General features: G+C 45.5%; 1 protein-coding gene across 1 annotated transcript in view; it reads left to right on the forward strand.

Moving 5' to 3' along the window:
• The window catches only part of SLC13A4 (solute carrier family 13 member 4), a 33,859-nt gene that overhangs the window by 20,530 nt on the left and 1,532 nt on the right, over positions 1–11,797 (forward strand). The window contains exons 11-15 of the mRNA XM_066589186.1: positions 5,021–5,122; positions 5,334–5,419; positions 7,599–7,735; positions 8,937–9,098; positions 9,352–9,489. Coding sequence (XP_066445283.1) covers positions 5,021–5,122; positions 5,334–5,419; positions 7,599–7,735; positions 8,937–9,098; positions 9,352–9,489 — 625 coding nt within the window. The remainder of the gene's footprint in view (positions 1–5,020; positions 5,123–5,333; positions 5,420–7,598; positions 7,736–8,936; positions 9,099–9,351; positions 9,490–11,797) is intronic.

Below are 11,797 nucleotides of genomic sequence, written 5' to 3' on the forward strand. Positions count from 1 at the left end.
AGGTTACTAGGTGTAGTTGCAGTCGATGCTGTAAGGTTACTAGGTGTAGTTGCAGTCAGTGCTGTAAGGTTATTAGGTGTAGTTCCAGTCAGTGCTGTAAGGTTACTAGGTGTAGTTGCAGTCAGTGCTGTAAGGTTACTAGGTGTAGTTCCAGTCGATGCTGTAAGGTTACTAGATGTAGTTGCAGTCAGTGCTGGAAGATTACTAGGTGTTGTTGCAGTCAGTGCTCTTTGGTTACTAGGTGTAGTTGCAGTTGATACTGTAAGGTTACTAGGTGTAGTTCCAGTCAGTGTTGTAAGGTTACTAGGTGTAGTTGCAGTCGATGCTGTAAGGTTATTAGGTGTAGTTCCAGTCAGTGTTGTAAGGTTACTAGGTGTAGTTCCAGTCGATGCTGTAAGGTTATTAGGTGTAGTTACAGTCAGTGTTGTAAGGTTACTAGGTGTAGTTGCAGTCGATGCTGTAAGGTTACTAGATGTAGTTGCAGTCAGTGCTGTAAGGTTACTAGGTGTAGTTGCAGTCAGTGCTGTAAGGTTACTAGGTGTAGTTGCAGTCAGTGCTGTAAGGTTACTAGGTGTAGTTGCAGTCGATGCTGTAAGGTTACTAGGTGTAGTTGCAGTCGATGCTCTAAGGTTACTAGATGTAGTTGCAGTCAGTGCTGTAAGGTTACTAGGTGTAGTTGCAGTCAGTGCTGTAAGGTTACTAGGTGTAGTTGCAGTCGATGCTGTAAGGTTACTAGGTGTAGTTGCAGTCAGTGCTGTAAGGTTACTAGATGTAGTTGCAGTTGATACTGTAAGGTTACTAGATGTAGTTGCAGTCGATGCTGTAAGGTTACTAGATGTAGTTGCAGTCAGTGCTGTAAGGTTACTACGGTGTAGTTCCAGTCGATGCTGTAAGGTTATTAGGTGTAGTTCCAGTCGATGCTGTAAGGTTACTAGGTGTAGTTACAGTCAATGTTGTAAGGTTACTAAGTGTAGTTGCAGTCAATGCTGTAAGGTTACTAGGTGTAGTTGCAGTCAGTGCTCTTGGTTACTAGTTGTAGTTGCAGTCAGTGCTCTTTGGTTACTAGGTGTAGTTGCAGTTGATACTGTAAGGTTACTAGGTGTAGTTGCAGTCAGTGCTGCAAGGTTACTAGATGCAGTGGCAGTCAGTGCTCTGTGGTTACTAGTTGTAGTTGCAGTCAGTGCTCTTTGTTTACTAGGTGTAGTTGCAGTTGATACTGTAAGGTTACTAGGTGTAGTTGCAGTTGATACTGTAAGGTTACTAGGTGTAGTTGCAGTCAGTGCTGTAAGGTTACTAGGTGTAGTTGCAGTCAGTGCTGTAAGGTTACTAGGTGTAGTTGCAGTCGATGCTGTAAGGTTACTAGGTGTAGTTCCAGTCGATGCTGTAAGGTTACTAGGTGTAGTTCCAGTCGATGCTGTAAGGTTACTAGGTGTAGTTCCAGTTGATACTGTAAGGTTACTAGGTGTAGTTCCAGTCGATACTGTAAGGTTAATAGGTGTAGTTCCAGTCAGTGTTGTAAGGTTACTAGGTGTAGTTGCAGTCAGTGCTGTAAGGTTACTAGATGTAGTTGCAGTCAGTGCTGTAAGGTTACTAGGTGTAGTTCCAGTCGATGCTGTAAGGTTACTAGGTGTAGTTCCAGTCAGTGTTGTAAGGTTACTAGGTGTAGTTGCAGTCGATGCTGTAAGGTTACTATGTGTAGTTCCAGTCAGTGCTGTAAGGTTACTAGGTGTAGTTGCAGTCGATGCTGTAAGGTTATTAGGTGTAGTTCCAGTCAGTGTTGTAAGGTTACTAGGTGTAGTTGCAGTCGATGCTGTAAGGTTACTAGGTGTAGTTGCAGTTGATACTGTAAGGTTACTAGGTGTAGTTGCAGTCGATGCTGTAAGGTTACTAGGTGTAGTTGCAGACGATGCTGTAAGGTTACTAGGTGTAGTTGCAGTCAGTGCTGTAAGGTTATCAGGTGTAGTTGCAGTCAGTACTGTAAGGTTACTAGGTGTAGTTGCAGTCAGTGCTGTGAGGTTACTAGATGTAGTTGCAGTTGATGCTGTAAGGTTACTAGATGTAGTTGCAGTCAGTGCTGTAAGGTTACTAGGTGTAGTTGCAGTCAGTGCTGTGAGGTTACCAGATGTAGTTGCAGTCAGTGCTGTAAGGTTACTAGGTGTAGTTGCAGTCAGTGCTGTAAGGTTACTAGGTGTAGTTCCAGTCGATGCTGTAAGGTTACTAGGTGTAGTTGCAGTCAGTGCTGTAAGGTTACTATGTGTAGTTGCAGTCAGTGCTGTAAGGTTATCAGGTGTAGTTGCAGTCAGTACTGTAAGGTTACTAGGTGTAGTTGCAATCAGTGCTGTAAAGTTACTAGGTGTAATTGCAGTCAGTGCTGTAAAGTTACTAGGTGTAATTGCAGTCAGTGCTGAAAGGTTACTAGGTGCAGTTCCAATCGATGCTGTAAGGTTGCTATGTGTAGTTCCAGTCGATGCTGTAAGGTTACTAGGTGTAGTTCCAGTCGATGCTGTAAGGTTACTAGATGTAGTTGCAGTTAGTGCTGTAAGGTTACTAGGTGTAGTTGCAGTCGATGCTGTAAGGTTACTAGGTGTAGTTGCAGTCAGTGCTGTAAGGTTACTATGTGTAGTTGCAGTCAGTGCTGTAAGGTTATCAGGTGTAGTTGCAGTCAGTACTGTAAGGTTACTAGGTGTAGTTGCAGTCAGTGCTGTAAAGTTACTAGGTGTAATTGCAGTCAGTGCTGTAAAGTTACTAGGTGTAATTGCAGTCAGTGCTGTAAAGTTACTAGGTGTAATTGCAGTCAGTGCTGTAAAGTTACTAGGTGTAATTGCAGTCAGTGCTGAAAGGTTACTAGGTGCAGTTCCAGTCGATGCTGTAAGGTTGCTATGTGTAGTTCCAGTCGATGCTGTAAGGTTACTAGGTGTAGTTCCAGTCGATGCTGTAAGGTTACTAGATGTAGTTGCAGTTAGTGCTGTAAGGTTACTAGGTGTAGTTGCAGTCGATGCTGTAAGGTTACTAGATGTAGTTGCAGTCAATGCTGTAAGGTTACTAGGTGTAGTTGCAGTCGATGCTGTAAGGTTACAAGATGTAGTTACAGTCGATGCTGTAAGGCTAATAGGTGTAGTTGCAGTCGATGCTGTAAGGTTACTAGATGTAGTTACAGTCGATGCTGTAAGGCTAATAGGTGTAGTTGCAGTCGATGCTGTAAGGTTAATAGGTGTAGTTACAGTCAGTGCTGTAAGGTTACTAGGTGTAGTTACAGTCAGTGCTGTAAGGTTACTAGGTGTAGTTGCAGTCAGTGCTGTAAAGTTACTAGGTGTAATTGCAGTCAGTGCTGTAAGGTTACTATTATAGATGAGCGAGCGTACTCGGCCACGCCCCTTTTTTGCCCGAATACCGCGATTTTCGAGTACTTCCGTACTCGGGCGAAAAAATTCGCATCGAAAAGTACTCGGGTGCGCCGGGGGGCGGGGAGAGGCGTGGCGGCGCGGGGGGTTGCAGCGGGGAGTGGGGGGGAGAGAGAGAGGGCTCCCCCCTGTTCCCCGCTGCTACCCCCCACGCCGCCACGCCTCTCCCCGCCCCCCGGCGCACCCGAGTACTTTTCACCCGAGTAGTGAAGTACTCGAAAATCGCGGTATTCGGGCGAAAAAAGTGGCGGGGCCGAGCACGTTCGCTCATCTCTAGTTACTATGTGTAGTTCCAGTCGATGCTGTAAGGTTACTAGATGTAGTTGCAGTCAGTGTTGTAAGGTTACTAGGTGTAGTTGCAGTTGATGCTGTAAGGTTACTAGGTGCAGTTGCAGTCAGTGCTGTAAGGCTAATAGGTGTAGTTGCAGTCAGTGCTGTAAGATTACTAGGTGTAGTTGCAGTCAGTGCTGTGAGGTTACTAGATGTAGTTGCAGTTGATGCTGTAAGGTTACTAGGTGCAGTTGCAGTCAGTGCTGTAAGGCTAATAGGTGTAGTTGCAGTCAGTGCTGTAAGGTTACTAGGTGTAGTTGCAGTCGATGCTGTAAGGTTACTAGGTGTAGTTGCAGTCAGTGCTGTAAGGTTACTAGGTGTAGTTGCAGTCAGTGCTGTAAGGTTACTAGATGTAGTTGCAGTCAGTGCTGTAAGGTTACTAGGTGTAGTTGCAGTCAGTGCTGTAAGGTTACTAGATGTAGTTGCAGTCAGTGTTGTAAGGTTACTAGATGTAGTTGCAGTCAATGCTGTAAGGTTACTAGATGTAGTTGCAGTCAGTGCTGTAAGATTATTAGGTGTAGTTGCAGTCGATGCTGTAAGGTTACTAGGTGTAGTTGCAGTCAGTGCTGTAAGGTTACTAGGTGTAGTTCCAGTCGATGCTGTAAGGTTACTAGGTGCAGTTGCAGTCAGTGCTGTAAGGTTACTAGATGTAGTTCCAGTCGATGCTGTAAGGTTACTAGATGTAGTTGCAGTCAGTGTTGTAAGGTTACTAGATGTAGTTGCAGTCAGTGCTGTAAGGTTACTAGATGTAGTTGCAGTCAGTGCTCTTTGTTTTCTAGGTGTAGTTGCAGTTGATACTGTAAGGTTACTAGGTGTAGTTGCAGTCAGTGCTGTAAGGTTACTAGGTGTAGTTACAGTCAGTGCTGTAAGGTTACTAGGTGTAGTTGCAGTCGATGCTGTAAGGTTACTAGGTGTAGTTACAGTCAGTGCTGTAAGGTTACTAGGTGTAGTTACAGTCAGTGCTGTAAGGTTACTAGATGTAGTTGCAGTCGATGCTGTAAGGTTACTAGGTGTAGTTACAGTCAGTGCTGTAAGGTTACTAGATGTAGTTGCAGTCGATGCTGTAAGGTTACTAGGTGTAGTTACAGTCAGTGCTGTAAGGTTACTAGATGTAGTTGCAGTCACTGCTGTAAGGCTAATAGGTGTAGTTGCAGTCAGTGCTGTAAGGTTACTAGGTGTAGTTGCAGTCAGTGCTTTTTGGTTACTGAGTGTTTTTGTAGTAAGAGCTGTATAGTAACTATGTGTAGTTGTCAATGCTGTGAAATTACTATGTGTGTTTCATTCTGTAGCTACCCAGAGAAGGTCACCGTCTTCTTCTTTATCCTGATGACCCTTCTCTGGTTTACACGAGAACCTGGGTTTGTTCCTGGCTGGGAATCCCTATTTGAAAAGTAAGTTCTGAAAAGGTGAATAGTATACAAGCTAGTATTCCCTGTTGGCAGCCATATCAGCCTGCCTTAAATGTTCTTCCATAGGATGATAGTCTCGCTTGTCTGCACCCGATGATCACGATCTCTAAAGGGCTTCTTTAAATGATCCATGCAATTAGCCCCCCTAGGACGCAGCTCAGCTCTCCTGTGATGCCATCTGCTTGTGTTTCAGGAACGGGTATAGGACGGATGCCACGGTGTCAGTGTTCCTTGGGTTCTTGTTGTTCCTGATTCCATCTAAGAGACCCCAGTTTTCATGTCTTGGAAAAGGGGATTCAGGTGAGAATTCTCAGATACAAGGAAATGGATGAGTGCCAGAAGTAAACTGACTGGTAGCCTATATAGAGGCACTCTTTAGCTGGCACTGCTAAAGAGGGCACTGCGTATGGGAATGCACTAGCTGGCACTAGTAATACAGGCAGTGTGTATTGGGATAATGTATGACTGGCAGTGCTTATGAGAGCATTGTGTATGGGGACACTGACCGCCACTGTTAATGCAGGTACTGTGTATAAGGACACTCAATGGCTGGCACTGTTAATGGTGGCACTGTGTCTGTGGTTGGCACTGCTCATTAGTGTTGAGCAAATAGAAACAATCAAACCCTGCTTCGGGTCAAACTTTTCTAAAAGTTCAGTCCGACCTGAACTCACACCGTGGGTGGTTTGTCTGTGCCAAACCCGCTAAAATTCTTATTATTATTCTTTTTCCTTCTTCTTCTTTCTTTTAAATAAAAGAAGAAGAAGGAAAAAGAAAATGAAGATAATGACAAAGACTAAGAAGATTAGGAACAAGACAAATAAGAAGAAGGCGAAGAAGACAAAGAAGAAGACGAAGAAGAAAAAAAGATGAAGAAAAAACCAAGGAGAAGATGATGACGAAGACAAAAAAGGTAAACAAAAGATGCAGACGAAGACAAAGAAGGAAAATGAAGACAAAGGAAAAAGATGATGAAGAAAAAGACGACAAGGAGAAGAAGATGACGAAGAAGACAGAATAAGATAAAGAAGGAAGAAAAATCAAACTACTAACGGCCACTTGTCAGTGAGTATGTGCTTGCTTCTGATGCTCCGCCCCTGGTGACATCATCGAAGGTCCTACAACATATATAAAACACAGAGCCTGACCAACAGAAGAACAACACAGTTAGGGCTCCTGAAAAGGGGAGGACAAAAATAACAAACTGAGACTATAACTAAGCCGTTATTATCTCATACACAACTCAGCTGTCCTGACAGAAGACACCGACCTACCGCCACCATAGAGATACAGTGGGCTGAAGGACCTGCAGTGATGTCACTGTTGTGGGAGGAGCTATTGTGCAGTTTGGTAGAAAGTACTGTATACTAGATAAGCCGACAGCAGGTACTACCAGGACTTGTGATGAAGTCACTGTCATGTGATCACCTATGTGAGTGGAGTCAGCAAATCACATGACCAGAGGCTCATCACTGTATCCAGGAGTCTGGTGATGTGTGGAAATCAGGATGGATGTGAATGTAGCAGAGCTGTGTGCGTGAATCAGGATGGATGTAGTAGTGCTGTGTGTGTGAATCAGGATGGATGTAGTAGTGCTGTGTGTGTGAATCAGGATGGATGTAGTAGTGCTGTGTGTGTCGTGTGTGAATCAGGATGTAGTAGAGCTATGTGTGTGATGTTCGGGGATCAGAATGGATGTAACATGTAGCAGAGCTGTGTGTGTAATGTGTTGTGTGTGTAATGTGTGGGAATCAGGATGGATGTAGTAGCGCTGTGTGTGATGTGTGGGGATCATAATGGATGTACCATGTAGCACAGCTGTGTGGCACATTGCGCCATCAGAAACACTGGTACTATAATTTCCTAATAATTACTAGTAAGTAAGAAGAAGTAGGAAAAAGACAGAAAAAGGAGAAAAAATATTTTTTCTCCTTCCTTCTTTGTTCTTCCTTCTTTCTCCTCCTTTCCTATTTCTTATTTTTTTAAGCTTTGCTTTAAAAACAGTACTTGGATACATTCCTGCATGACCTAACAGTGTTATACTGGGCTTTTATGGCTCTTATACAGTGTCACACACCAATTTTAGGGATATTGATGAAGTTCCAGTTCAGTTCAAACTAATTTGAACCAAACCAAACTTTCTGCCCAAAATTCACTGGACGATTTCAAACTTTTCAAAAGATCACTCATCACTACTGATCATGCTGGCTCTGCATAGCATGCACCCTATACCTGGCATTGTTATCACGGATACTGTATATGGGAGTAGTCTTATGGCTAGCACTGCTAATGAGTGCACTGTGTATAAGGGCACTCTCTGTCTAGCAATGTTTGTAAGTGCACTATTGGTGAAGTCATTTTAACACTCCTATTTTCCTGGATGGGGACTGTCATACATTGATAACATGCAAAGAGTTTCCCTCTAGTTATGCCTATATGCTGTGAATTTTGCCCCCAGTACAGAGTGAGAAAAAGGAAGAAGATGGTCCCTACCTAGGAGGCCCCATGTTGACTTGGCAAGAATTCCAGAGACATATGCCCTGGGAAATCGTGGTACTGGTCGGAGGGGGTTATGCCCTCGCTGCTGGGTGCAAGGTAATTATGACAGCACTCTGTGGTCCGCCCAAAAGTCCTATCTTTGTCAGAAAAGTGAACTTTGGCTGCCCTGAACTGTCAAAGTGCATAATCTGGAAGTGTTGTCATCGGGACAGAAGCCCCTGAATGCCTTTGGCTCTTATTTGACCTTTCTATACCTCAGCAATTCACCACCACTGGAGTCATTGGTGCCTTATAGGTTTATCAAAACGTCACTGAAAGTCATAAAGATGGTGCCTATAGTGGTTGCCATTGTCCAGTGCTGGGCACAGACCCAGCCATAACTAATCAGCTACTATGCCCATTTTAGTATTAGAAACTGGGGCCCTTGGCAACAAGCAATGCAAGGTTCTTGAGATTTCAAAATCCATGGTGGTCTAGGTGTAGTTAAAGGGCTCATAGTAAATTCTCTGGTGGTCTAAAAAAGGGATGGGGCAAATTTTGTTTTCTCTGGTGGTCTGGGAGCAGTAAAAGAATTATCTGTAAAAATGTACATTTCTTGGGGATCTAGCAGTTCTTATAAGGTGCATTTCTTGGGGGTCTAAGGGAATTTATGGGGTAAACTTTATATTCCCTGGGGGGTCTATGGAAGTGATGCAGTAAATTTTGCATTTCCTGGTGGTCTGGGGGAGGTAAAGGGATTCACTGTAAATTTCATAGTGGTCTAAGGAAATAGTAGCGTCATTTTTACATTCCCTGGTAATCTATGGATAATCAAAGAGTTCACCGTAAATTCCCTGGTGGTCCAAGGACGTTTTGAATAAATTTTACATTCCCTGGTGGTCTAGGGGCAGTAAATTTCTGTTGGTCTAAGGGAGAGATGTGGTAAATATTATATTCCCTGATGGTCTGAGAAAAGGATGGGTTACATTGTGCATTCCCTAGTGGTCTAGAAGTACAAAAAGAGTCAATTGCAAATTCCCTGCTAGTCTAAGAAAGTGATGGGGTAAATTTTAGATTCCCCATTGGTCTAGGGCAGCGAAGGGGTCAATGTTAATTCATGTTGCTTTTGGGGTGGTATGGGAACACATTTATATTATTATTACTACAACAGGGGCACCTGTCCTCACTCTCCTAGAAATGTATACCTTGAGTAATTGTCCTCATAAAACCTTTTGGCCAGGTCAGATTATTTATAATTGTTACTTTACTGAAGGGTTGCAGCATTACTTTCTAACAGGTTGACCGTTTTGTCTTGTAGACCTCTGGCCTCTCCACTTGGATTGGGCGTCAGATGGAGTGTCTGAGCAGCCTCCCATCCTGGGCTGTCAGCCTCCTCGCTTGTGTCCTGGTGTCTGCTGTGACGGAATTTGTCAGTAATCCGGCTACCATTACCATATTCTTGCCAATCTTATGCAGCCTGGTAAGTAATAAGGTGGTCGGAGGTTAAGATGGGTTTAAAGGGGCTCATGGATAGGCATTTCCTTACAGAATAGTCTTCACATAGGTCCACAGGGCACCCGGATTACCATGGATTCCTGAGCCAATAGGGTCTTGGCCTCAGACCAGATTCATATAGGAATGATGCTGGCCCTGACTATACCGAAAACGGGTTAAAAAGCAAAAACATTGCCTAGTGGCTAAGGAAAACTGATTGTTTTCTTACTGTCTTGCAGTCAGAAGCTCTCCACATTAACCCTTTATACACACTGATTCCGGTCGCCATGTGCATCTCTTTTGCTGTGATGTTACCAGTGGGGAACCCACCAAATGCCATTGTATATAACTACGGCCACTGCCAGATCAAAGATATGGTGAGAGAACATCCAACAGTGTAATGAAAACATCTGCAACTTTTTGATATGTTCAATAGTTCTGCTTGCTGTCACAGAATGGAAACATTCTTATATACCTCTAACTGTTGTTACCTGTACAGACCTGATACTTTCCACAGCTGAGGGTTTGTTACTATTGTATCCACTTTAGGCAATTCACTGTGATGTAAACACAGCAGCAGCGCAAATCTTTCTCTTGTGCTGGTAGTTTGTTACAATGTATCAGTCTGAAATTCAGAGGATTGTCTAGACTGGATACAAATGTAGCAAACTTTCAGCTTTGAGAAGAAATAGGTACAGGTTATCAGTATCCGTATGTAAGCAATAATGTTGCCATTCACTGACAGCAAGCATAGATCTTGAAAATGGCAAGCAGTTTGTATAGAAAGTACATTACAAAATTGATCTGTCCAGGAATCTGGAGGAGCCGATTAAATCAAAAGTACTTCTTCTTGAAGAGCACTAAAGTTACATATTTTATACTCCAGTCACAGCCAAAGCCCCATATAACAGGAAGGGGGAGGAGAGCGAGAGAGGAGAAAGGAGGGTGGAGGAGAGCGAGAGAGAGCGAGAGAGGAGAAAGGAGGGTGGAGGAGAGCGAGAGAGAGAGAGAGAGGAGAAAGGAGGGTGGAGGAGAGCGAGAGAGAGAGAGAGGAGAAAGGAGGGTGGAGGAGAGAGAGAGAGAGAGAGAGAGGAGAAAGGAGGGTGGAGGAGAGAGAGAGAGAGAGAGAGAGGAGAAAGGAGGGTGGAGGAGAGAGAGAGAGAGAGAGGGGGGAGAAAGGAGGGTGGAGGAGAGAGAGAGAGAGAGAGGGGAGAAAGGAGGGTGGAGGAGAGAGAGAGAGAGAGAGGGGAGAAAGGAGGGTGGAGGAGAGAGAGAGAGAGAGGGAAGAAAGGAGGGTGGAGGAGAGAGAGAGAGAGGGAAGAAAGGAGGGTGGAGGAGAGAGAGAGAGAGAGGGAAGAAAGGAGGGTGGAGGAGAGAGAGAGAGAGAGGAGAGAAAGGAGGGTGGAGGAGAGAGAGAGAGAGAGGAGAAAGGAGGGTGGAGGAGAGAGAGAGAGAGAGGAGAAAGGAGGGTGGAGGAGAGAGAGAGAGAGAGGAGAAAGGAGGGTGGAGGAGAGAGAGAGAGAGGAGAAAGGAGGGTGGAGGAGAGAGAGAGAGAGGAGAAAGGAGGGTGGAGGAGAGAGAGAGAGAGGAGAAAGGAGGGTGGAGGAGAGAGAGAGAGAGGAGAAAGGAGGGTGGAGGAGAGAGAGAGAGAGGAGAAAGGAGGGTGGAGGAGAGAGAGAGAGAGGAGAAAGGAGGGTGGAGGAGAGAGAGAGAGAGGAGAAAGGAGGGTGGAGGAGAGAGAGAGAGAGGAGAAAGGAGGGTGGAGGAGAGAGAGAGAGAGAGGAGAAGGAGGGTGGAGGAGAGAGAGAGAGAGGAGAAAGGAGGGTGGAGGAGAGAGAGAGAGAGGAGAAAGGAGGGTGGAGGAGAGAGAGAGAGAGAGGAGAAAGGAGGGTGGAGGAGAGAGAGAGAGAGAGAGGAGAAAGGAGGGTGGAGGAGAGAGAGAGAGAGAGAGGAGAAAGGAGGGTGGAGGAGAGAGAGAGAGGAGAAAGGAGGGTGGAGGAGAGAGAGAGAGAGAGGAGAAAGGAGGGTGGAGGAGAGAGAGAGAGGAGAAAGGAGGGTGGAGGAGAGAGAGAGAGAGAGGAGAAAGGAGGGTGGAGGGGAGAGAGAGAGAGAGAGGAGAAAGGAGGGTGGAGGAGAGAGAGAGAGAGGAGAAAGGAGGGTGGAGGAGAGAGAGAGAGAGGAGAAAGGAGGGTGGAGGAGAGAGAGAGAGAGGAGAAAGGAGGGTGGAGGAGAGAGAGAGAGAGGAGAAAGGAGGGTGGAGGAGAGAGAGAGAGAGGAGAAAGGAGGGTGGAGGAGAGAGAGAGAGGAGGAGGAGGGTGGAGGAGAGAGAGAGAGGAGAAAGGAGGGTGGAGGAGAGAGAGAGAGGAGAAAGGAGGGTGGAGGAGAGAGAGAGAGGAGAAAGGAGGGTGGAGGAGAGAGAGAGAGGAGAAAGGAGGGTGGAGGAGAGAGAGAGAGGAGGAGGAGGGTGGAGGAGAGAGAGGAGAAAGGAGGTGGAGGAGAGAGAGAGAGGAGAAAGGAGGGTGGAGGAGAGAGAGAGAGGAGAAAGGAGGGTGGAGGAGAGAGAGAGAGAGGAGGAGGAGGGTGGAGGAGAGAGAGAGAGGAGGAGGAGGTGGAGGAGAGAGAGGAGGAGGAGGGTGGAGGAGAGAGAGAGAGAGGAGGAGGAGGGTGGAGGAGAGAGAGAGAGAA

This window comes from Eleutherodactylus coqui, chromosome 2 (genome assembly GCF_035609145.1).
Source record: "Eleutherodactylus coqui strain aEleCoq1 chromosome 2, aEleCoq1.hap1, whole genome shotgun sequence".
Classification (NCBI taxonomy): Eukaryota; Metazoa; Chordata; class Amphibia; order Anura; family Eleutherodactylidae; genus Eleutherodactylus; species Eleutherodactylus coqui.